The sequence below is a fragment of the Agelaius tricolor genome, unplaced genomic scaffold (genome assembly GCF_023055355.1).
Source record: "Agelaius tricolor isolate 1412-34295 unplaced genomic scaffold, bAgeTri1.0.p SCAF_4, whole genome shotgun sequence".
Classification (NCBI taxonomy): domain Eukaryota; kingdom Metazoa; phylum Chordata; class Aves; order Passeriformes; family Icteridae; genus Agelaius; species Agelaius tricolor.
In genome coordinates this window covers 48610622-48633103 of record NW_027269264.1, presented here as the reverse complement: position 1 = coordinate 48633103, position 22482 = coordinate 48610622, and the positions used below count along the sequence as shown (strand labels likewise).

General features: G+C 53.6%; 4 protein-coding genes across 5 annotated transcripts in view; 3 read left to right on the top strand and 1 right to left on the bottom strand.

The window, feature by feature from the left end:
• The window catches only part of LOC139589307 (non-lysosomal glucosylceramidase-like), a 28213-nt gene extending 13334 nt beyond the window's left edge, over positions 1-14879 (top strand). Inside the window, exons 17-18 of one of the 2 annotated variants that reach the window (XR_011678987.1) lie at positions 25-534; positions 14475-14879. Coding sequence is in view for 1 of the 2 variants with exons in the window: in XM_071425624.1 (XP_071281725.1) it covers positions 25-252 (228 nt within the window). In the remaining variant the exon portion in view is untranslated. Of the gene's footprint in view, positions 1-24; positions 2098-14474 lie in introns of those variants that run through there. The other variant, XM_071425624.1, reaches the window with a different exon arrangement.
• On the top strand, positions 4105-6394 carry LOC139589309 (avidin-related protein 7-like). Its single transcript, XM_071425628.1, has 4 exons — positions 4105-4343; positions 4441-4648; positions 5031-5151; positions 6163-6394. The coding sequence occupies exons 1-4, from the start codon at positions 4272-4274 to the stop codon at positions 6206-6208; spliced, it is 447 nt and encodes a 148-aa protein (XP_071281729.1). The 5' UTR covers positions 4105-4271; the 3' UTR covers positions 6209-6394.
• On the bottom strand, positions 7741-9380 carry LOC139589450 (uncharacterized). Its single transcript, XM_071425917.1, has 2 exons — positions 8424-9380; positions 7741-8079 (listed from the first exon to the last, which is right to left on the bottom strand). Exons 1-2 carry the CDS (start codon positions 9165-9167, stop codon positions 7741-7743), a joined length of 1083 nt encoding a protein of 360 aa, XP_071282018.1. The 5' UTR covers positions 9168-9380.
• Positions 14880-18777: 3898 nt separating the features above from the next.
• On the top strand, positions 18778-20231 carry LOC139589522 (avidin-like). Its single transcript, XM_071425966.1, has 4 exons — positions 18778-18935; positions 19019-19232; positions 19639-19759; positions 20089-20231. Exons 1-4 carry the CDS (start codon positions 18864-18866, stop codon positions 20129-20131), a joined length of 450 nt encoding a protein of 149 aa, XP_071282067.1. The 5' UTR covers positions 18778-18863; the 3' UTR covers positions 20132-20231.
• Positions 20232-22482: the final 2251 nt, after the last annotated feature.

The window sequence follows — 22482 nt, the reverse complement described above, 5'->3', positions numbered from 1 at the left end:
ATGGTGCTGTTCCCTCTCGTGCAGGGCATGGTGGAGGAAGGCTTCCGTACGGCGGAGGGCTGCTACCGGACCGTGTGGGAGCGGCTGGGCATGGCCTTCCAGACGCCAGAGGCCTACCGGGAGAAGAAGGTGTACCGCTCACTGGCCTACATGCGGCCCCTCAGCATCTGGAGCATGCAGCTGGCCCTGGAGCGCCGGGCTGGCCAGGCACAGGCACTGGCACAGCTCGCCCAGGGCCACAGCCACCCTTGAGCCTCGTGGCACTGGGCAGGGCACCACGGGCTGGGGGGTGCAGATGGCAGGCAGGGACCCTCCCCTCCCTCTCTGTGCTAGTACTCACATTGCTGTTTTCCTTCCCTACCTCCACTACGTGCCCTTGACCTCAGAGGGCTTCCAGCTGCTGGTGCTGAGCACAAGGGGGGACCAGAGGTGTGGGGGATATCTCCTCAGAGTGTGGTGGCTTAAGGAGTTGTGTGTGGCTGCTGGAGCCTGTGCCTCCCCTTCCCTATCGCTCAGGGCTCTGACAGCCTGCAGGCTCCCCAGCCATTCCTAAAGTGCAGCTGGTACCTTGCCCAGAGGCACAGGAGACCTCTCTCCTGCAGGCATTGGGCTGGGTGAGGTGGGCAGCTGTCCTGCAGGGAAAGAAAAGGGTGTGGGTGAATGTGTGTGTGAGATATTGGAGTGGTGCACTCAGGCACACGGATGCTGTAGTTGTCCTGGGGTGACACTGCACATTGTGACTGGCTCTGCCCCAGCAGGGCCTGTGGCAGATACAATCCCCAGGGGAGACCCGGCTCCCTGGACAGTGACAATCTGAGCCCAAGAAGCAGGTCCTGGTCTGGTACCATGGCCCCCTCCCTGCTGGTGCCGGGGGCAGGCAGTGGAGCACATGAAAGGGGATAAATCACTTCAGTTCTTAATAAATCTATCCAGCTGTCTACTCTTGTTCTTCTTTGGTGAATTCTTTGGCACAGGATCAAACTGGAAGAGGGAACTCTTGCAATTCCCCTTTATCTTCCTGGACTAGGCTGGAGGGCTAGGGGGCAGGGAGGGGACAAGTCCCAGTGGTGTCTGGCTCTTGTGGAGCATTGCTGAAGGGAGCAGGGATGTGCACTTTACCCACTTCTCCAGATGCAATAGCAGCAGGTAAGACCTGCTTCTTGCTTGGCTCCTGGCTCTGCCCTGCCTTGCCAGCAGCAGAGGAGAGAGCATTCCTCCAGGGAAGGCCTCTGTGGGCAGCAACTGAGCCACAGGGCTGCAGGCCCTTGACTACATCGAGTCCCTTCTGCCCAGGGCTGGGCACCCTTCTCCTTCTTTCTCTGCCACTGCAGCATTTGAAGGCTGTGCAATCCTGGTGTGGGAGGGATAGAAAGGAGGGAGCTCGTTGTGCCCACAGAAACAGATCTCCTGGACAGATAGGCACTACATCCCTAGGACAGAGAGAGGGACACCCCAGTCCCCTTTCTGTATCAGGATGCTGTGCCTGCAGTGGGGGTGAAATAACTTGAACAATTCCCTATTTGCAAATATTTGCAATCCACTATTTGCAGGGAGGAATGGAGAAAGGGGTGTCATGCTGCTTTTAGTATTGAACAATGCTGAAATGAGTCTGACTCATCAGTCCCTGAAGTTCAACATCCTGAACAGCGATGTGTAGGTGTGATAGAACTGGCAAAGAACCAAGAAAGGAAACTGGCAAGTGATACTATTGATAATGTATCTGAAGCTGCTGAACCGCCACAGCTGACATCCTGATGATAGCCAAGTCACATTATGCTGTAAAAGCTTGCCCCCATTTCTAAGGTCAAGTCTTCTAAAACCCTCCTTCCCAGAGTGTGTGTGGAGATTCCTCCCTTGCATGGAGATACCCCCTTCTTGAGGCTGAACCAGAGTGATTTGCCCACAATTACTGGTATGGGAAACTTCAGGGTCTACTCTGTAATTGGCCTTGCTAGCTAGCTTTAATATAATGAATACTGCTTCAAAATATTGCATCATACTATAGAAATTGTTATAGCTTCTAATCTGTAGTAAATAATTCTTATAAAGATATTTTTGTCTAATTATCATAATAAATTATTTGTTTTTATATAAATATATCTGATTTGCCATCCTCAGTGCTGTGGTACTATATTGTATAAAATTTCTGTTGCACCTGTATAATCCTTTAGACATAATCCATTGACAAAATCTGGGGCTAAGTTGGATCCAGCTCTGCCCAAACTCTTCAGTTGGCAGGATTCTAGAATGCAAGAGAGTGCTTTCTGAGCCTTGTGATTCAGCAGGAGGGCTTATTTAATAAACAATGTCTGAAGCTCCCACTCTGCCTGTGGCACTGTCCCAGACAGACGCCCCCACAATCCCATGTCCCGCATCCCCTCCATCTCCCCAGGCAGGGGCAGATGTGTGGGCCAGTTCTGTGCCCACAGCCAGGGCTCCTCTGGGTGCACAAGGGACTGGAGTGCCAGCCAGGGGACTCCCAGCATGGGCAGGGGGTGCTCTCACTGCTGTACCTGGGAGCTGCCACTGCACAGTGGAGCCGAAGCTGGGTTAGCTCTTGGCTGCTGGGCTCCTTGCAGGGGTGACAGCAGGATCTGCTTGTTGGTGGCTGCTGCTGCGCTGTGCCAGGAGCCCAAGGCGGTCCCAGCTGTGTTCAGGGCCAAAAGGGTCATGTAAGAGCCCAGCTCGTTTCTCCACAGGCCCTGCAGGTGACCCTGGGGCTTGTGTGGGTGGCTCAGTCAGTGCCCAGACTCAGTCCCATGTTCAGCCTGGCTGAGCAGGGGATGTGTGCCCCATGGCACAGCCCCTCGCCCTGGCAGCTGTGACCAGCGCATGGGCATCAGTCAGGAGAGCAACCCTCAGTCTCTGGGCAGGGCAGCAGAGCTGGAGGTACCTTGTGGCAGGCGGAGGTGACCCACAGCAGCCCCAAGGAAGCACAGCCAGAGCTGGCAGCCTCCTTGGTCATGGACACTGCGCTGTGGCCCAGCATGGTACAGGACGGTGCACCCAGAACCTGCAGCCCCTCAGGCAAAACCTTTGTGTACTGTGGTGGCAGAGCATGGCACAGAGAAAACACACACCACGGGGATGGCACAGCCAGGGCATGCAGCCCCTCGTCCCCCACCCAGCACCTGGGACAGCACAGCACAGCACAGCACAGCTCAGCACGGCTCAGCACGGCCAGACTGCCCCAGGGCTGCTCTCACCTCCCCAGATGCAGCACCACGGGCCATGAGCAGGGCCAGGGCGAGCAGCAGCAGCAGCCCTGGGTGCCCATGGTGCTGGTGGCCATGTGTGGTGTCAGACTCTGCCCCTTTTATATCAGAGGGGGCTGAGCCTCCTGCCAAGGGACACCCATGAGATAGGAGAGCCCCGATCCCTCTGGACAGTGATGGAGTCTGGGGGGGACACTGAGTGAGCTGGCAGGGAGCACAGCGAGGGCAGCAGGTGAGAAGAGCATTAAAGATACCCCAGGCAGGGTGTGGGAGCTTTGAGGACACCACAGGAAACACGTTGGATCTCTGGGACACCACAAGAAAGGGTGGAGGAGTTCTGGGGACACCACAAGAAGGGCTATTATCTCTTTCTGGCCATGGCAGGACTTCTTTAGTGCCAAAGTGCATCCTTAATACTCAACAGCTATCAGGGCTGGCAGATATGAAGTAGCCTCTCTCCTCTCCTCTCCTCTCCTCTCCTCTCCTCTCCTCTCCTCTCCTCTCCTCTCCTCTCCTCTCCTCTCCTCTCCTCTCCTCTCCTCTCCTCTCCTCTCCTCTCCTCTCCAGCAGATCATTATGCTACCCCAGTGCTGCCAGTGGTGACAAATGCCCTTTTTTTGCTCCCAGGGGAGAATTTTTGGGCAGAGGAATAATGTTACATGGCGAGAGCAAGCTCCCATATGTGCCCCCCCTGCACGTGCTGGTATCTTCCCATGTCAGAGCCCACAGCAAATGGAGAGGGATAAAGATGCAAAGAAGCTCTCCCTTGGGGTCACTGAAGGAGGCTGGAGGGGTACTGTGGCACCACAATACTGGAGCATCTCACCTGGGCTGTCCACCTGCATTTATCTTGGAACAAAGGCATTCTGGGAAGATCAGCTGTCATGAGTCCCTCTGATAGCTGATAAAATTGGGGACACCCAGATTGCACAATGTCCTGGCCAGAGCTGCCACACACCCATCTGGCACCAATAAAAAGGAGAGGGAGCAGGAGCATCAGCAGAGACCTGCAAGGAGCACATCCCCAGGTCCATCAGCTGTCTGCCTGCTGCAGAGATGGTGCAAGCAACTCCCTTGCTCCTCGTGCTCTTCCTGGCCCTGGGGGCTCAGGGCCTCGCTGTGAAAAAGGTACAGTGAGGGTGGGATGCACAGGGTGGGGTGGGCAGGGGGCTGTGGCTGCAGGCACCAGTGCTGTGCCACAAGTGCTGAGTTCTTTCCTCTCCAGTGTAAGCTGACTGGACACTGGCAGAATGACCTGGGCTCCAACATGACCATTTATGAAGTAAAGGAAAATGGTGACTTCACTGGCAAGTACCTCACAGCTGTGGCAGTCTCCCCATTAAAGATTGTGGAATCACCTCTGCTGGGGTCCCAGCAGCTCCCATATCGGAGCCAGCCCACCTTTGGTTTCACTGTCCACTGGAACTTTTCAGGTAATCAGCCTTTTCTTAGCATCCTTGTTTTGTCCCCAGACCTCCCTTCTGCCCTCCCTGGAGTGCCCTTGCTGATTCCCTGCCTTCCCCTGCACTATCCCCACTGCTCTCCCTCCCTGGAGCTCCCCCATCCCTGTCCCTGGAGCTCCTCGGTTGCTGTCAGCTGCCAGTCCCAGGCTGCAGGAGAGGCAGCAGGGGCTGGAGCCTGCACTGCCTGCCCATGTCCGTGTGACACGCCAGCCCTGAGCCCTCCTGCTGCTTTCCCCATCCCCGCTGTCCCCAGAGGCCGGGGACAGCAGGGCTCTACTGTCCCCTGTGCTGGGGCAGCCACTGACCTGCCACCTCCGCCACGCTCCCCTCCTCTCCTGTCTTGTCCCCACAGACTCCATCAGTGTTTTCACTGGCCAGTGCTTTGTGGATGAGGATGGAAAGGAGGTTTTGAAGACCATGTGGCTGCTGAGGTTACATTCAGAGAAACTTGCAGACGACTGGAAAGCCACCTTGTGAGCTCTCTGTCCCCTATGCACTCCCGAGGGGTTGGGGCTGTCACAAATGAGTGGTTTAGGTCACTTAGGAGTCACTCTCACAGGTGTTGGCAAAAGGAGGTTTAGTATCTGCTTGCAAAAACAGGACTTAGCAAAGCTCCATGGCAAGGTTCACTTGATTGCTTTGAGCAGGGGTAAAACATAGGAATGAAAAAATGGGTTAGAATCAATCTAGAATGATTTACATGGAAGCTGGAGATAGACAAGGAGAAGTGAGAATATTAAAATGAATCACAAAGTTCAGGAAGGTGCCCACTGATTTCTAAACTACGGATGGATCCCTGCTGGGGCTGGTTCCGCTCTCAGTCTCAGACCTGCTCAATGGTTTCTGTCTACAGGGCGTGGCAGCACTTAACCATTGACTAATTTAACATTTATAAGGTGATTTGGGAGGGTTTACCGCAATTAGAGCAGAGATTTAATTATAGATCCAGGCTGGCAATGAGGGCCTCACTTAGGAATACTGTGGTAAAGTCCTGGGATGATTGAACTAAGTCATCAGCCAGTCTTCATCCTGGATGTAGTTTGAGAGGGTAATTACAGGAATTTTTCACAGTTCCAGTAATGATAACATTGTTCCACTTGGGCTGTGATTCAGGCAAGTAATTCCCCAAGGCTTTTGGAGTATTGGTTTCCTTGATAAGGCAACAGAAGGACTTGGTGTGCAAAGTTTCTGTGAGAAGCTCAAGGGAAGCTTCACCACCTGAGAGGCATTTCCAAAGCCAAAGGCCTAAGAAGGCATCCTGAATGGCCCCAGGGTGGGGATGAAGGGTGGTGCTCCCAGCCTGTGGTGCTCAGCATTTGGCAGAACTGCTGCCAGTGTGAAAGTGAGGGAGGACAGGGTGCTTGTGTGTAGCTTCCCTGGGCGTCCTGACAAGGTGCAAATGTTTTGGGAGAATACAGGGCTGGCTGGGCACTGGGCCACTCTCATGTCCCACCCTGACATTTCCTCTGCTGGTGTCCCCTCAGGGTTGGCTACAACATATTCTGGAGGAAGAAGGAGCTCATGGATTGAGGGCTGGTAGCATTGGAACTCCCAGAAAAGAGGCAATGCCAAGTTGTAGCCCTTCCTCCTGCTTCAGCATCTCCTTCAGCACCTGCTTCAGCATCTCCTTCAGCACCTGCTTCAGCATCTCCTTCAGCACCTGCTTCAGCACCTTCAGCAACTTTATTCTCCCAATAAAGCTTTTCAGCAAACACACACTGTCTCCTCTCTTTCACAGATCAGTGTCCCTGTTCCCTTTCCTCAGTAGTGGCCTCGCTTGCCACTGAAGGCCATTGTGTGACCCCAGCTGTGACCCTCCCTGGCTTGGGCTCTTCTTTGTCAGACCACCCATCACATGGAGCTCCTTGGGACCCCAGCTGCTGCAGGCCAGCAGGGCCCCGCTCAGCCTGGAGCGATGGCCTGTGGCCCATCTCCCACTGGGAGTCTGCAAACAGCTCCATGCAAGGGGCAAGGACAGAGCTGGGAAAACCAGGGGCTCCCCCAGGGAAGGCAGAGCCAGCTGGGCACCCCCAGCATGGCAAGAAGGTGCCCCCAGTGCTGGCCACAGAGCTGCTGGGGCAGCAACATTCCAGGGCTGCAAGCGCTGGGCACAGCAGAGCGGCCGGAGGGGGCTGCTGGCTCCAAGGCACACATCTCTGCAGCAGCAGCAGCAGCAGCTGTGCCCAAGGCTCTGTCTCCTCCCCAGGTGAAGCCCTGAGCAGGCAGCAAGGCAGGGCTCTGGGGACACTCACCAATGTCATACTGCAGGCTGATCTGCAGCTTGGGCCACAGCATGATGAGAGCGAAGGAGGCGTAGAAATGGACATCGTAGGTGTTGTACATCCGGTACTCCTGGCCTGGCAGGACAGGGCAGGTGGTGAGGCAAAGGAGACTGCCATGGGCAGGGGACAAGGGGCAAAGCTCCTCCCTCCACAGGGCCCTGGACAGGGGCATCTTTCCCAGCACGGACAGGGGCTCCCGTTCCAAGAGGGTTTCATTCTCTACCCAGAGCACCAGGCATGTGCAGAACACTCCATGCCCTATCCTTCAGGGCTGCAAGGGCTTTTCCTGGGAATAGCACTGCCCCCTACCCACTGGAGTGTGAAAAACACCCCCATGGCGAGTTCAAAACACATGGCTACAGTTATGGGAGGAGGGCTTGAGGCTGGAGATTGCCTCCCATCCTTGTGAGTTACCTTCCAAATAAGCAAACCTTCCGTACTCCCGCAGGACAGGGAGGAGGTGGGAGAGCCCCGCCCCCGCCGGCCCCTGCAGCTCCTCGGCACGGCAATCAGGGGGCACCTCCATCCAGATGGTCCCTCCATCCGTCAGGAAGTAGAGCTCATTGAACAGGGCTGACTTGTACCAGGAAGGCAGCTGGCTGCGGGAAAGAGGGAAGCTCAGCCTCGGAGGCTGAGGTGGTGATGAACCTGTGGCAGCCAAGCCCAGGAGGCCACTGGGAAGGTGCTCCCATCTGCCCTACCTGTTCTCCAGGATGGGATTCTGCCACGCTTCGATCTTCCTCTCCCACTCCTCGTAGTGTGTCAGGGCATCCCTAATTGTTAAAAATAGCCCCAAAGTGGTATGAACAGCTTTTGGAGAACCACAGCAAGGACAAGCAATAGGAAGTCTGGATACAGCCTAACTTGGGGAACAAGCCACAGCATCCTGGGGAGATTTTGAACAGCCAAGGAGGCTGGAGGAAAGAGCTCTGCCCTGCTTGGGTGCCCAGAAGCAGCACGGCCACCCACTTGCCCTGCTCCCCTGCACCCGTCCCACGGAGGATGGAGGCACTCACCAGGGGGTGAATCCAGCCTGCCATCCTGCAGGAGGTCCTGCCACACCTCTCTACCCAATCCCGTGGGATTGAATGCCGTCACATGGGTGACTCCCGTGCCAGCCTGAACAAGGGAAGAGCATCATCAGGGGCTGCTCCTTTGGAGGAGAAGATTCATGCTCTCCCCTCCCCAGTACCACCAGCAGGACGTGACACTCGCTTCTCATGGGCTGCCCAGCAACTCTTAACTCGTTGCCTCAGCCGCTCTCCTGACACCATCCCCAAAGAGGGTGCCCTCAGGGAAGCCGTGTCCCCTCTCCTGGTGTCAGGCAAGTGCTGAGGAACGCTGCTAACCCCAAGGCCTTGCACCGCCATCCTTTGCCAGCTGCCTGCAGGCAGCTGTCCCGCATGCAGCAGGGCTGCACAACCTCCCCAGCAGGAGCCCCAGCAGCAGGGCCAGCCCTTTACCTTCTCCCGGGCAGAGATGGCCAGGGTGAAGGGGTTCATGGGCGGGCAGTGGTGCAGCAGGACCCCAGCAACCCGCTGGCCATCCTTGTGGAAGGTGAAGGGCTCGTTCCAGTGCCCGCCGCTCCCGGCCTCCGCCGCTCCCGGGCCATTCTGCAGGCTGAACATGATGGACACCTCCACGTCCTCATCCCTCCCGTTCTCCACCTCCCAGATGAACACTCCCACTGGCAAGCTGGAGTCCTGGCGGAGATGCACAATGCTGCCTCCAGGGCTGCTGCTCCACAGGCAGCTGCCCCAGCATCCTTTCCCCCCCGCACGGGACACCGCGCAGGATGCAGCGGCAGCAAGAGCACCGGCAATGATAACTTGGACTTGGAGTCTCTTGCCAAGCTGAGGAGCAGCAGCAGGAGCAGAGGAATTTGGGAGGCAGGCAAGACAAAATTCCAAAGAGGAGCAGCCCTGGGCTGGCAAGCAGCACACCGGGCAGCAGAGGGACAGAAAGAGGCCTTTAGGGCTCAGCCTAAAGGGCGTCTCATCGCTCACCTGCTGGGCAGGCTGATACAGGCTCACGGGCTGCTGCAATGCCGGGGTAAGAGGAAGGTCAGACGTGTCCCGGCACAGCTGCCACCCTCGCCTGGGGCTGGCAGCCGGCACGGGCAGCGCTGAGCCATCCCTTGCTGCAGTGCCGAGCTCCGGCACGGCTGCGGGGCTGCCCCCGCCCGCAGCGCTGCTGAGAGCGGCCATGGGGAAACGCTGGGAAAGCGGCGAGCGAGGAGCTCTGCCCTCGGGAGCGGGGAAACGCTGGGAACTGCGAGCAAGGAGCTCTGCCCTCGGGAGCGGGGAAACGCTGGGAACTGCGAGCAAGGAGCTCTGCCCTCGGGAGCGGGGAAACGCTGGGAAAGCGGCGAGCGAGGAGCTCTGCCCTCGGGAGCGGGGAAACGCTGGGAAAGGCACTAACAAGCATCTCTGCCCTCGGGGGTGCGGCCTTACCTTATAGTCATTTCCGCAAATATGGAAATGAATATTATATGTGTTGTGTTAGAAAGTAATGCTGTATTAATTCTCTTAAGTAGTGTGTTAAATATAGTTTTAAGTTATAACAAAATGTTAAAATAGAAACTATGCTATGTAGGATACTTTTTTTAAAGAAAGGACTTGCAGCAAAATAGCAGCCACAGGACACCTAAATCTTTCAGAGAAAAAGAATTTATAGCCCTCTCATCAGAAGAAACGAACTTCTTCCCGCCTCAAAGGTGCTGTTAGGACTCAGAGGAAGAAGTTAACGATGACCAGACAGAATCCTGTATTTGAATGGAATTTACGCATCATGTGAAATAAACAGGGCAAGAGACTTTTCCCTTTCTAATGCCTTTGTTAAAAGTGACCAGCTCAAGGTTGGAAAGCTTGACAGGTCTGTGGTATGCTGTCACCACTCCCAAGATGAGTTGGAGAAAAAGGAATGCACAGCTTTGTCCTTTAGGAACCCAAGCTAAAGATCCTGTTCTCAGGAGAGCAGCGGACATAGGCCTAGGTTTCCCTACATATTGAGTTGCTCACCGGCTTGTGGCCCTGGTTCCAGATGATGTCTCTGCTCAGGGTGAGGGGCAACAAAGGTTCTCAGCATCTCCGCAGGCTCAGCACTCTGTTCCTCACATCCATACGTCACTCTAATCTCTTAAGTCTGTATTGGCTCATTGTTTTTGGGGTCTTTTTGGTAAGTTTGATGATGTTCCTTCCCATGGCATGCCGGTCTCGAAGCTGTTTTGCATCTTCTCTGATGCCCCCCCATGAACCCTCCACCCACTGTCTGGGGAGAAGAGCCATTAACTTAGCCCCAGGAGAGCCTTACTGATACAAAAGGAGCAATTAGCTAAAACGACCAGTGATTACAATAACAGGTAGAACTCCACCTTGGCAACAACTAGTCCAACTGGATTTGCAGCTCTTTTTCTTCCCAAAAAATGTGGCAGATTTTTTGTTTATAACATCATGTATGAAGTGTATGAATGTGTAACAAGCTATTGTTTTTAAGGGTTAATCCTCTGTTAACGGGGGTCCTTTTTCAGATCTGTGCTGCCCAGAAAAAGGTGCCTGGATCTCGGGTTGGCTGTTGATGTTCTCTGCCCCAAGATGCATGGGATGTCTCTGCTTCAGCCCACGTAACTGAAGAACAAGTGTGGACTCTTCGCTTTTCCGTCCTGAGGTTGTTTATTAATTCTTATCTATAAAATTTTCTTTCTGCCCAGCCGAGATCTGCTCAGCAGGGCAGCCATGAGCACTCTGACCGCCCCCGAGGCGGTGTTGTCCTTTTATACTACAAACTACATATAACATATTTACACTTAATTCCCAATACCTATCACCTGTGTTAGACAGTGCACCTCTACTCCAAACCAATCCCAAAGTGCCAACATCACTGCAGAAAATGGAGAACAAGAAGAAGAAGAAGAAAGGCTAGACACGCTCTGATTCCTCCATCTTGTCCCCATAACCCCCATACCAAAAATCCTAAAATCTACATTTTCACCCTGTGAATACTTTATTATTATACTGTTCAAACCTGTGTGACTTTCACGTCCTCATACAAAGCTGGCAATTCGCTGCAAGGGTCAAAATCAAATCTCCAGGTGTTCTGGGCAGCATGCCAGGGTCTCTGAGCCCCCTGATGGGGTTCTTGGCAACTCTAGATATCCAAAGGGATGTGCTGAGTTCCCACACCCGGACATCCGTAACTTTTTGTCTCTATTGTCTCATATTGTCCTAATTCAAATTGTCCAAATTATTATTACTCTAATTGTATTACTATTTTTATAACCATTTTATTACTATTAAACTTTAAACATTTTAAAAACAAGTGATTGGCGTTTTTCAGAGATTGCTTTAACTTTACAAGTGTTATTTGCTGTCTTAAAAAGGCCTATATGAGTAGGTAAGGCAGCTAAGACTGGTTCAGTGACTTCATGGCTGTTGCTCTTCAGTTGCAAGAGAAGAATTGGCTGCAGCCTCCTCATGTCTGCTGGGCTGCTCAGAGCAGCCACTGGTGCTGCAACACCCTAAAGAGAGAGGGGCAGTGCAGAACCCTTGGGTTATTTATACCCCATGGGCTGCTGTCACAGCAAAGCTTCAGCAAAGCTTTCCAAGGCCTCAGCTGAGTGAAGGGAGGAGTGGCTTTGTCTTTGGGAGGGTGACAAACCACTTCACTGTGTGTTGGGAAATCAGAGGGGAGCTTCAGGTGACTTTGGCTGCTCATTCCCTCCTGTGTTTAACCCACTGTTCCAGATTGCAAGGCAAGATGTATTCTATTACCCTCTGTATGGCAGCTGCCTTTTGTCAAGTGGGCAGTTTGCCTTATCTCTCTCTGAGTGATCACAATCACTCCTCACATCTGCTGATAGGGATTGTGGGAAGGGACAATCAGCCGAAGGGACATCTGCTGATAACAGCTATTGAATGTCACTGCATGTCTGATAAGAGCTAGAGCATCTCTTTGTGAGAGGCTCCGCCCAGAGGGAGGAGCCAAGCATTGCTACCCAGGTATAATCTGAAGATTCTGGAATACCAGCACAGCTTCTCCATTAGATTTCCCAGAGGATCAGCAGCTGCCTCTTCTTCTACTGGATCGTCAGAGGAAAACTGCACCCTTTCCAACAGGATCCCTGCTCCAGCAGAACCACACCTGACACTCCAGGAGGGCTGCAGCCACTTTTCCAATTGGACTGCTACCAACACCCTGACCCACAAAGTGTTAGGTTGTGTTCTGACTCTGTCAGTATTGTTTTAGTTTACTGCATTGTTTGTTTTATCATTTTAGTTTTTTTCCCTATTAAAGAACTGTTATTTCCTGCTCCCATAATTTTTGTTGCCTGAGAGCCCCTTAATTTAAAATTTATGGCAATTTTGGGGGGCAGGGGGGAGTGTTTCATTTTCTCCATTTCAGTATTTCCAAACCAAGACACCCAGTGTGGGGCTGGGGCTGTGCCTGGGGCTCCAGGCAGGGTCTGGCCCAGCCCTCCTGCAGTAAATCCCTCCTGCAGCTCCTTTTGGGGAGGAAACAGTAGATGTGGTGCAGTCCAGAATGTGGCCTGCCTCTCCCCAGCCTCAGCGTGGTGCTGCTGAAGGTGGTGCTTGCCCCTGCTCTCTGGTGAGCTCTGAGCTGACTGCAGGTGGGACTGCTGAATTCCTCTGTTACTAGGACATTTCATTGAGTTTTTTCCATGTATTTTGTTCCATTGCCTGGCTGGCATCACTCCTGTCTGTGAGCTCATTGACGTGGCCTTGGTGTGTGGCCTTGTGTGCACAAGTCAGCAGTGAACAAGTCAGAAATGAGATGTAAGAACTGTCTGTGATCCAGTCCTGAAGAGAGTGTGCCCAAAAGCTTCTGCCAGAGAAGGGCACCCCAGCCCTTCACTGATTCCCACAGCATCCCCTGGGCTTATCTCCAGAGCCACAGTGGGGAAAAATGTCTGCAGGGATGCTTGGCTTGAGCATAGAGAGAAGGGATTTGCTGCTTTTGCTTTGGACTGCCCAGCCTTCCCTGGCAAGGTTGTGTCTGGTGTCATCCCAGCCTCTGCTTCCCCTGGCTCTGGTGTCACCAGACTGACAATAAGTGTCTGGCATGTCCCTGGGCTGTGCTGATGAGCCCCATGGCTCTTGTCTCTCTTGCCATTTGATGCTGTGGTTACTCCATGACTTCTGCAGTGACATTTCCTGTCTTTATTGGCAGTAACAAAATTGTTGCAAATGCTGTATTTATTTTCAGCTGTGTGCAAGGGATTTTAATCTCATTGTACTCCTCACTGTGCCACTGCTCTGCTGCTTTTTGCTGAGCTGACAGGTTGTTTCCATGCTCAGGAGCCAGATGGTTGGTTTTGTTTTCTTTTTGTTTGCAGCTTTCTTTTTGTTTACCTTGTGTTTCTTTGTTCTCTTTTTCTGTTTTGACAATAGCTTTCTCAGTCTATTCTGGTAAATATTTTTAATTCTTTTCCCAGTTTTTGGATGATTTTTTTTCCTCATAGACAGAGAGAATTTTTTACTTTTTCCTGATAATCTCCTGAAAGAAGTGCTTATCCAGCAAGCACAGCTGACCTTTCAGAACTCTTTAGGTTTCCCTTGAGAGAAAAGTTTCAGGTACCTGCAACCAGACACAGAAAACCACCAGGGGTCATGTGTACCTCAGTCTGACTTCTTCATCCCCAGGCTGCCTCTTCTCTCCCTCCAAGCTGCCCACTCTCAGTCACAACCCTTTGCATCACGATCTGATTGCAAAACTGAAAGGATTAGAGTACTTTTGGAACTCACTCAGACTAAGTTGTTTTTGTTTTTTCCTTGACCTGGAGCTGAATTTTTCTTGTAATTCCTTTCCCTGAAATTCCCAGAAGTTACACAAAAACCTGAACATTATCCACAACATGGACTTTGCAGCCGCAAGGGCAATTCTGGTGTTGCCAGACTGGCTTGGCCATCACTTTTGCCTTTGGCAGAAAAAACCCCTCCAGCCTCGCTAGTCCTGGACAGTCCTTTGTCCACCTTTAGCCAGGATCCCACCTTTTGGAGGCATTGTGATGCTCCCCATAGCTGGTGCAGAGGCTGAGAGAACAGTGCAGTGAAGGAGAAAGTGCAGTCCTCAAACAGTCCTTATCCTAAGGAACAAGCACTGATAACCAAAAACTTGTTGAGGGTGGTCTGGTTGGCCAGGTCCCCAAAGGAAAATTTCCAAAGTTGGGAGAGCTTTAACTGGGGACTGTGGGAGAGAAGCTGTTTTTGGAGATGCCCTAGGTGGATGAGCTGCCAGCCTCCCCAGGAGGAAGGTGGAATGTAGTTCAACATCATTCTACCAAGCAGGATTTTTCAAAAGCTTTTTGGAGAAAGTTTTTCTTCCACTTCCTCTTGTAATTTTCCTGGTGCTATTTAGGGACAACTGACCTGGCAAGCAGTGTTGCCTTTTTCCTCATGGAAAATTTATTCCTGCTCTGGACCGAGCACGAGGGGTCCACATGAGCACTAAGCCCAAAGCCCCCATCTCTGTGCACTCGGGGCTCTGACAGCCTGCAGGCTCCCCAGCCATCCCAAAGTGCAGCTGGTACCTTGCCCAGAGGCACAGGAGACCTCTCTCCTGCAGGCATTGGGCTGGGTGAGGTGGGCAGCTGTCCTGCAGGGAAAGAAAAGGGTGTGGGTGAATGTGTGTGTGAGATATTGGAGTGGTGCACTCAGGCACACGGATGCTGTAGTTGTCCTGGGGTGACACTGCACATTGTGACTGGCTCTGCCCCAGCAGGGCCTGTGGCAGATACAATCCCCAGGGGAGACCCGGCTCCCTGGACAGTGACAATCTGAGCCCAAGAAGCAGGTCCTGGTCTGGTACCATGGCCCCCTCCCTGCTGGTGCCGGGGGCAGGCAGTGGAGCACATGAAAGGGGATAAATCACTTCAGTTCTTAATAAATCTATCCAGCTGTCTACTCTTGTTCTTCTTTGGTGAATTCTTTGGCACAGGATCAAACAGGAAGAGGGAACTCTTGCAATTCCCCTTTATCTTCCTGGACTAGGGCTAAGGGGCAGGGAGGGGACAAGTCCCAGTGGTGTCTGGCTCTTGTGGAGCCTTGCTGAAGGGAGCAGGGATGTGCCTCCTTATCCACTTCTCCACACATAATGGCACAAAAGACCTGATCCTTGCTTTCTTTTCTGCTGCCTGCAAGACAAGGTAAGGCCAGGAGCCAGAAAATACCTCTGTGGGGAGCAGCTGAGCTGGTTAACCAAACCCTGTGCCCTTCTGCCCAGGGCTGGGCACCTTGCTTCCTTTTCCTCCTTTCTGTGCCAGCTCAGCCTTTGAAGGCTGCACCAACCTGGTTAGGGAGGCATGGGGATTAGGGAGGTCTGCTGCCCTTCCTGTTGTGTTCCCAGACAAGGCTGGGAATGGTGAGTTTTGATGGATGCCTTGGTCACTGCTGAGTCATAGATGCTGCTCCAGCCTCCCTAAACAGTGGGACATGGGTCCTGCATGTGCAGGGCCAGCATGGCCCCTTTTTGTGGCACCAGGGAGCTGTGGCATGAGCACCAGCTGGGGCAGCACCTTTCCCTCCCCAGGCAGAGCAGGACAGAGCTCTGGGTACTCCCCTATACCAGGGGTAAGTCGCCAACAGTACCCACAGAGACAGCACAGCCAGAGCTGGAAATTCCCATGGTCACGGACACTGCCTCATGGGATGGCACTGGAACAGGGTGGGATGGAGTGGGATGGCACTGGGTGGCATTGCAGGGCACAACAAGAGCAGACAGCATGGCACAGCACAGCCAGGGCCTGCAGCCCCTCACCCTGCACCTGGGACAGCACAGCATGGCTCAGCTTGGCATGGCCAGGTTCTGCCCCAGGGCTGCCCTCCCCTCCCTGGATGCAGCATCACAGGGCCAGGGCGAGCAGCAGCAGCAGCAGCCTGGGGTCCCCACGGCAGTGGTGGCTGTGCCTGGTGCCTGGGCTCTGCCTGTGCTGCTGCCCCACGCCCACTCGGCCCCTTTTTTATAGCAGAGGGGCTGAGCCTCCCACCAAGGGACACCCATGGGGTAGGACAGCCCTGTCCTCTCTGGGGATGCACAGGGGACCTGTGCAAGGCAGGGACAGGGAGCTCACCTGATCTCAGAGCTGGACAGAAAAAGAGCATGAAGGACATCACAGTGGAGCTCTGTGAACACCACAGGTAGGGCAGGGCATCTCTGAGGACACCACAGGGAAGGGCAGGAGGGCCCCGAGGACACCACAGGGAAGACTATCAGCTCTTTCTCTCTTCAGGGCTTAGTGTTCCCTAAGTCCTTAGCAGCCTTTAGGGCTGGGGTGGGAAGCAGCCTGTCCTACTTGCTGTGAGCATTCTTCCCCCACTTTTCTGCCTTGGGAGCTGCTGCAGGCAGGGGATCGCTGTGGTGGCCCAGAGCTGTCACTGGGTGACAAATGGCCTTTTCTTCACTCCCCAGGGGAGTGTTCCTACAACCACATAGGCAGACAAGTAACAATACCCAGGAAGGACAGGTTGTCCTGGATGCAGCACCCCCAGAGCAGCTGGTGTCATCCTCACATGGGAAAGCCCACAGACAATGGAAAGGGATGGAGATGTGGTCCCTTAGGGTCACCGTGGCAAGGTTGGTTGGACAGGGTGCCAGCACAACAGTCAGGAGCACCTGGGGTTCCCACCTGCATTTGTATCCTGTTGGCAGCTTCCAACAATAGCAGTGATGTCCTGATCCAGCTGGCAAGGAACAGGAGCAGGCACTGGAGACAGCACAGCTTCTGGCTGGACTGGTATTGCTTTGATGCATCAATACTGTTCCTTAACCCCAGGCAACGTGCCTTCCAAAGGTTGGGGTTCAGTCTGTATAAAGGGATATTTCTGATTTCTCTTTCACTCTGGGCTGTATCACCTCAATTAGTTTTGTATCTGATAGGCTCAGCTTTTGTCAGCTTCTGCATGGATGGAGCTGAGGGCTGAGAGGACAGTCCCTGGTCACAGACATTTTGCCTACTCCACTGTTTTTCAAGGCTGACTCAACCCCAGTTTGAGCAGCCAGTTAAATCGTTCATTAACCGTTTCTTATTATTATCCACCAACACTTATTTTTCACAACGCCCTGAACGTACATGGGTTTTAAACCACAGCCCTGATGACTTTTAACTTCTTCAGTGCTTCCTGCTTTGGCTTTCTTCCCTGCCTGCCAGTTGCCCTCACTTCCTGCTGTGCCAGAGCTCAGGCATGGCATTGCAGAACTTAATCCTTCTGGTGATTGCCAGCTCCAAGCCACTCTACTCTCTGATCTTTGGAGGGTGCAAACCCCACGGAGACACCTCAGCACTCAGCTGGGGTCACTCAAGAAATCTGCCTGCTTGAGCACTGAGCTGCCCCCTGACCCTGCGAGATGAGCTAAAGGGATTGTTAAGTACAGGAAAAATAAAGATTATGTGAACAAATAAACAATATTGTCTGTGTGATGCTAAAATAAACCTACACCTGTGAAGGAGCTGTGGGCTGCCATCAGCAGCATGGAGACTTTGTGTTGTCCATCCACAGGGTTCCTGCAGGAGCCCCCTGAACCATGGTGATGGAGAGGGGGTGATGGAGAGGGGGTGATGGAGAAGGGACGATGTCTGTCCCTCCTGGCCCCCACAGCCTTCCCAGATTGACCTTACTTGTTATCCCAAACACTGGCAATGCTCTGGGCAGCACCTGCTTGCCAAAAAACTGTCAGAGCAAATGGCAGCTATGTGGGAAAACACACCTTGTTATGCAATTGATTTCTGCGACAGAAAACACTGGGGCAGGAATGGGCAGCAGCCAGCCAGCTCTCTCACCAGGGATTTCTTCCAGGGCTGTAGGGCTCCTGTAGGGAGGAGAGGGGGCTGTGGAGATGCCAGCAGCACAAATATGATGCTCTCCAGCTGGGGTAGCAATGAGTTTTGCTGTCAGAGAGAAACCAGGGCTCAAATGTGAAATTTAAGAGTAAGCAAAGACTGAGAAAAATAAAAATAAATATTCTTTATTTTTGAGACATTGCAAAGAACTGCCTTGTCTCCAGTTTACAAAAAGTATTATTTTCTGGTGAGTAGGCTCCATCAGCTTTTGCTATGATGACTTGGGGAATGAAAACATGTATTTTAGGAAACTGCCTTGAAAACCATTTAGAAATGGGTGAGAAACTCTGGGCTGAATCCATTCACTTCAGCTTCTTTAGCCAGCAACAAGTACAACATAAGGGGAATGATGAAAATTTGTTCTTACAGTTGTCTAAGAATCCTTGTGTAAATACAACTTCTGTCACTATTAAGATCCAATGTCCCAGATATTCAGTGAATGTTGGCTTCTCATTAAGTAAATAATTCCCTTCCAACACAAACCAGTTTGTGAAAACAACAGCTTAACATGCACATCAGACCTTCCTAGACTCATCACTCTGGGGGTGGGGGAGATGGGAAATCTGAGTCCCAAAAGAATCTGGGTGGTGGGTGAGTGCACATGGGCATGCCTGGTGAGGAAGAGCAGGGTGAGCTGTGCACTGCAGCCAGTCCTGAGGTCACCAGGCTTAAGGAAAATCAAACCCTGGGTACAGAACTGATGTGGCAAATGAGTGACACAATGGACAACAGCTCCAGAGAGGGGTTTTCCCCACCAACCAGTTCCCAGCACTCACTGATCAGCAGGAGACAGGGCCTCCCTGCAAGGTGCCAGGGGAGCAGGAATGGACATTTTCAGTACTTCAGCTCTCATTTCTGGGAATGTTTGCTGCAATTACCTCCTCTTATGGCTGGGAACCACAGATTAGGAAACACCCAGATTGCACAATGCCTTGGCCAGAGGTGCCACCCACAGACCTGGCACCAATAAAAAGGAGAGGGAGCAGGAGCATCAGCAGAGACCTGCAAGGAGCACATCCCCAGGTCCATCAGCTGTCTGCCTGCTGCAGAGATGGTGCAAGCAACTCCCTTGCTCCTCGTGCTCTTCCTGGCCCTGGGGGCTCAGGGCCTCGCTGTGAAAAAGGTACAGTGAGGGTGGGATGCACAGGGTGGGGTGGGCAGGGGGCTGTGGCTGCAGGCACCAGTGCTGAATTCCCTGCTCTCCAGTGCTCCCTGACCGGGCGCTGGGTCAATGACCTGGGCTCCAACATGACCATCTTGACGGTGAACGCAAATGGTGCCTTTGCTGGCTCCTACCACACGGCTGTGACAGCCACCTCCAACGAGATCAAGGTGTCACCACTGCAGGGATCCATGCAGAAGAGCCCTAACCAGAAGGGCCAGCCCACCTTTGGATTCACCGTCAACTGGAGCTTTTCAGGTACTTTTTTCCCAGCCTCTTTATGGTATCCTGGACCTCCCCTGCCCTCCCTCTTCTGCTCTTGAAGTTTTTCTGCCCTCCCTGGAGTGCCCTTGCTGATTCCCTGCCTTCCCCTGCACTATCCCCACTGCTCTCCCTCCCTGGAGCTCCCCCATCCCTGTCCCTGGAGCTCCTCGGTTGCTGTCAGCTGCCAGTCCCAGGCTGCAGGAGAGGCAGCAGGGGCTGGAGCCTGCACTGCCTGCCCATGTCCGTGTGACACGCCAGCCCTGAGCCCTCCTGCTGCTTTCCCCATCCCCGCTGTCCCCAGAGGCCGGGGACAGCAGGGCTCTACTGTCCCCTGTGCTGGGGCAGCCACTGACCTGCCACCTCCGCCACGCTCCCCTCCTCTCCTGTCTTGTCCCCACAGACTCCATCACTGTTTTCACGGGCCAGTGCTTTGTGGATGAGGATGGAAAGGAGGTTTTGAAGACCATGTGGCTGCTGAGGTCACGTGTGGAGAACATGAAAAATGACTGGAAAGCCACCAGGTGAGCCCCCTGTCCCTGCCCTGCACATGTCCCCTGTGCTGCACCCCCGGGTTTGGGCTGTCACAAGGGAGTGCTCTAGGTTGCTTGCAGAGCCACTCTCACAGGTGTTGGCAAAAGCAGGTTTACTATCTGTTTTGAAAACACAGCTTAACAAATCTTGATGGCAAGATTCACTTGGTTGCTTTGTGCATGGGTAAAACACAGAAAGGAAAAATGCCACCTCCTGGGCTCCTGCCAAGGTGCAGATGTGGTGTGGTTACACAGGGCTGGGTGTGTGTTTGGACACTGTCACATCCCTCCCTCACATCTCCCCCTCTGTGTCCCCACAGGGTGGGCACCAACATCTTCACCCGCCTGCAGTCACAGGAGTGAGGGGGCAGCGGGGGCTGCCCAGGCTGGCAGCAGTGCCAGGGGTGTGCCCCTGCTCCTGCAGCACCACCTGCTTCTCCCAATAAAGTTTTGCTGCAAAACACCCACAGTCTCCTGTCATGCTGTTGCAAAATGTGGGATAAGTAAAATATTTCTTTAAAAGGTTTGTTCTTTGGTGTTTGAGGTTTTTTATGCTTTCAAGGGTAATCGACAAGAAAGGACATTTAGCCTGTGAAACAGAGAGCAGCAAACAAGCTCTAAGCTATGTGAAGGTGTTAGAAAGAGATCTTACTTGGTAGAATTGCCTTGTTAAGGTTTAGATCTTGATGGGCTTTAATGATCTCAGACCTGGGTGCAGGTTACAAAACTTGGGATGAACAATATACAACTGGTAATGGACACAAAGAGTGCAGAATCAACAAGACTCTTGGCAGAACCCCCAAAATAAAAAACTAATAAAGACCACTGGATCAGGAAAAACTCAGTGCTGAAGCAGCTCTGACTGGGTAGAAAGTAAATTCTGGCAGGGGTAGATCATGGCTTATGGCCCACTGAGTCAAGGAACGCACCAACCCAAGAGAAGAGAAAGGCTGAGCTTACAAAATAATTAGCATCAGATGCAGGAGACTTCTTAACCAATAGGAGAGAGAGTAGTAGTTAATAAGAGAACTAAATAACTTGTTGCCAATGAACATTAATGCCTTTGTTTGCCAGATGTGTAAATAGCAAAATATTTTGGTAGTTGGTGTGCTTGATATTTGGAATAACACTGAGTACTCGGGCTTGTGGAACTAAAACAAAAAATCAATGTCTCTCTTGGGTGTGTGCCTTGTTATGCACCAGGTAACAAATGCAATTTTTCTGGACAACTCCATCATGGCTCAGCACACACACTCCCAACACCCTCCATGAAGCCTTACTGTCCCTTCTGTCCCCACACCCGAGGCCTCATGCGTATCCCCTGCTGTGACCCTCCATGGCACAGAGCCCTCCTTTGCAGCCTGCCCACCCCACCATGGCCCTTGGGGCCCCCCTGCCCCAGCCCAGGGGATCAGGAGCCTGTTCAGCTTGGAGCAGTGCCCGGCTGCCCATGTCCCACAGGTGTCCTTTGGCAGGAGCCCTTTGGTTTCAGCAGCCGCTGACCAGCCACAGCCCCCTCTGCCATAAAAGGGCACCACCCATGGCCACCTGCACCATGGGCACCCAGGGCTGCTGCTGCTGCTCACCCTGGCCCTGCTCATGGCCCGTGGTGCTGCATGTGGGGAGGTGAGAGCAGCCCTGGGGCAGTCTGGCCGTGCTGTGCTGTGCTGAGCCGTGCTGTGCTGTGCTGAGCCGTGCTGAGCTGTGCTGTGCTGGGTGCTGGGTGGGGGACGAGGGGCTGCATGCCCTGGCTGTGCCATCCATGTGGCACACATCCATGTGCCATCCCTGTGGTGCACTGGGAATGACCAGAGGGCTTCCTGCTCCTGCTGTGCTTTCTGGTGCCATGCCATGCCCTGCCGTGCTGTGCCACTCTGTGCTGTGCCACAGACTGCTCTGCCATGCTGTGCCACCCCTGGGGCACAGTGTGCAGGGCTGACTGGGTTGCATGTTTCTCCCATGCCATGCTGTGCTGTCCTGTGACACCCCAGCACTCAGTGTTTCTCTCCCCCCGCTGTGTCTGGCTGTGCCATGCCACACCACAGTGCAGTGTCCATGACCAAGGAGGCTGCCAGCTCTGGCTGTGCTGTGCTTGAGGGTACTGTGGGTCTCCTGTCCCTGCTATAGGGGGGTACCCAGTACCTCCAGCCCTGCCCTGCCCTGCCCAGGGAGGGAGAGGCGCTGTCCCAGCTGGTGCCCATGTGCTGGTCTCAGCTGTCACACAGAGGGGCCATGCCATGCGACACACGTGTCACTGCTGGTGTGGGAAGGAGGAACTGTGGCTCAGCACTGCCCAAGCCACCCACACAACCCCCAGCCCCCAGTGTGACCTGCAGGGGCAGTGGAGAAATGAACTGGGCTCCAATATGACCATCTTGGCCATGAACAGAGCTGGGACCTTCTCGGGCTCCTGCCACACTGCAGTGGCAGCCACCAACAAGCAGATCCTGGTGTCAGCCTTGCGAGGGGTCCAGCAGCATCCCAGTGCCAAGAGACACCCCACCTTTGGATCCACTGTGCAGTGGCAGCTCTCAGCTACAGCAGTGACACTGACCCTCTGCCCATGCTGGGAGTGGGGACCCCCCCGTCTGGTGCCCAAATCCTCTGTGGCACCCAGAGGAGCCCTGCCTGTGGGCACAGATTGGCCACATGCACGCATTCCTGCCTTGGGAAGTGGTGGTGGGAGAGCTTGTCTGTGGTGGGTTTCAGGGCTG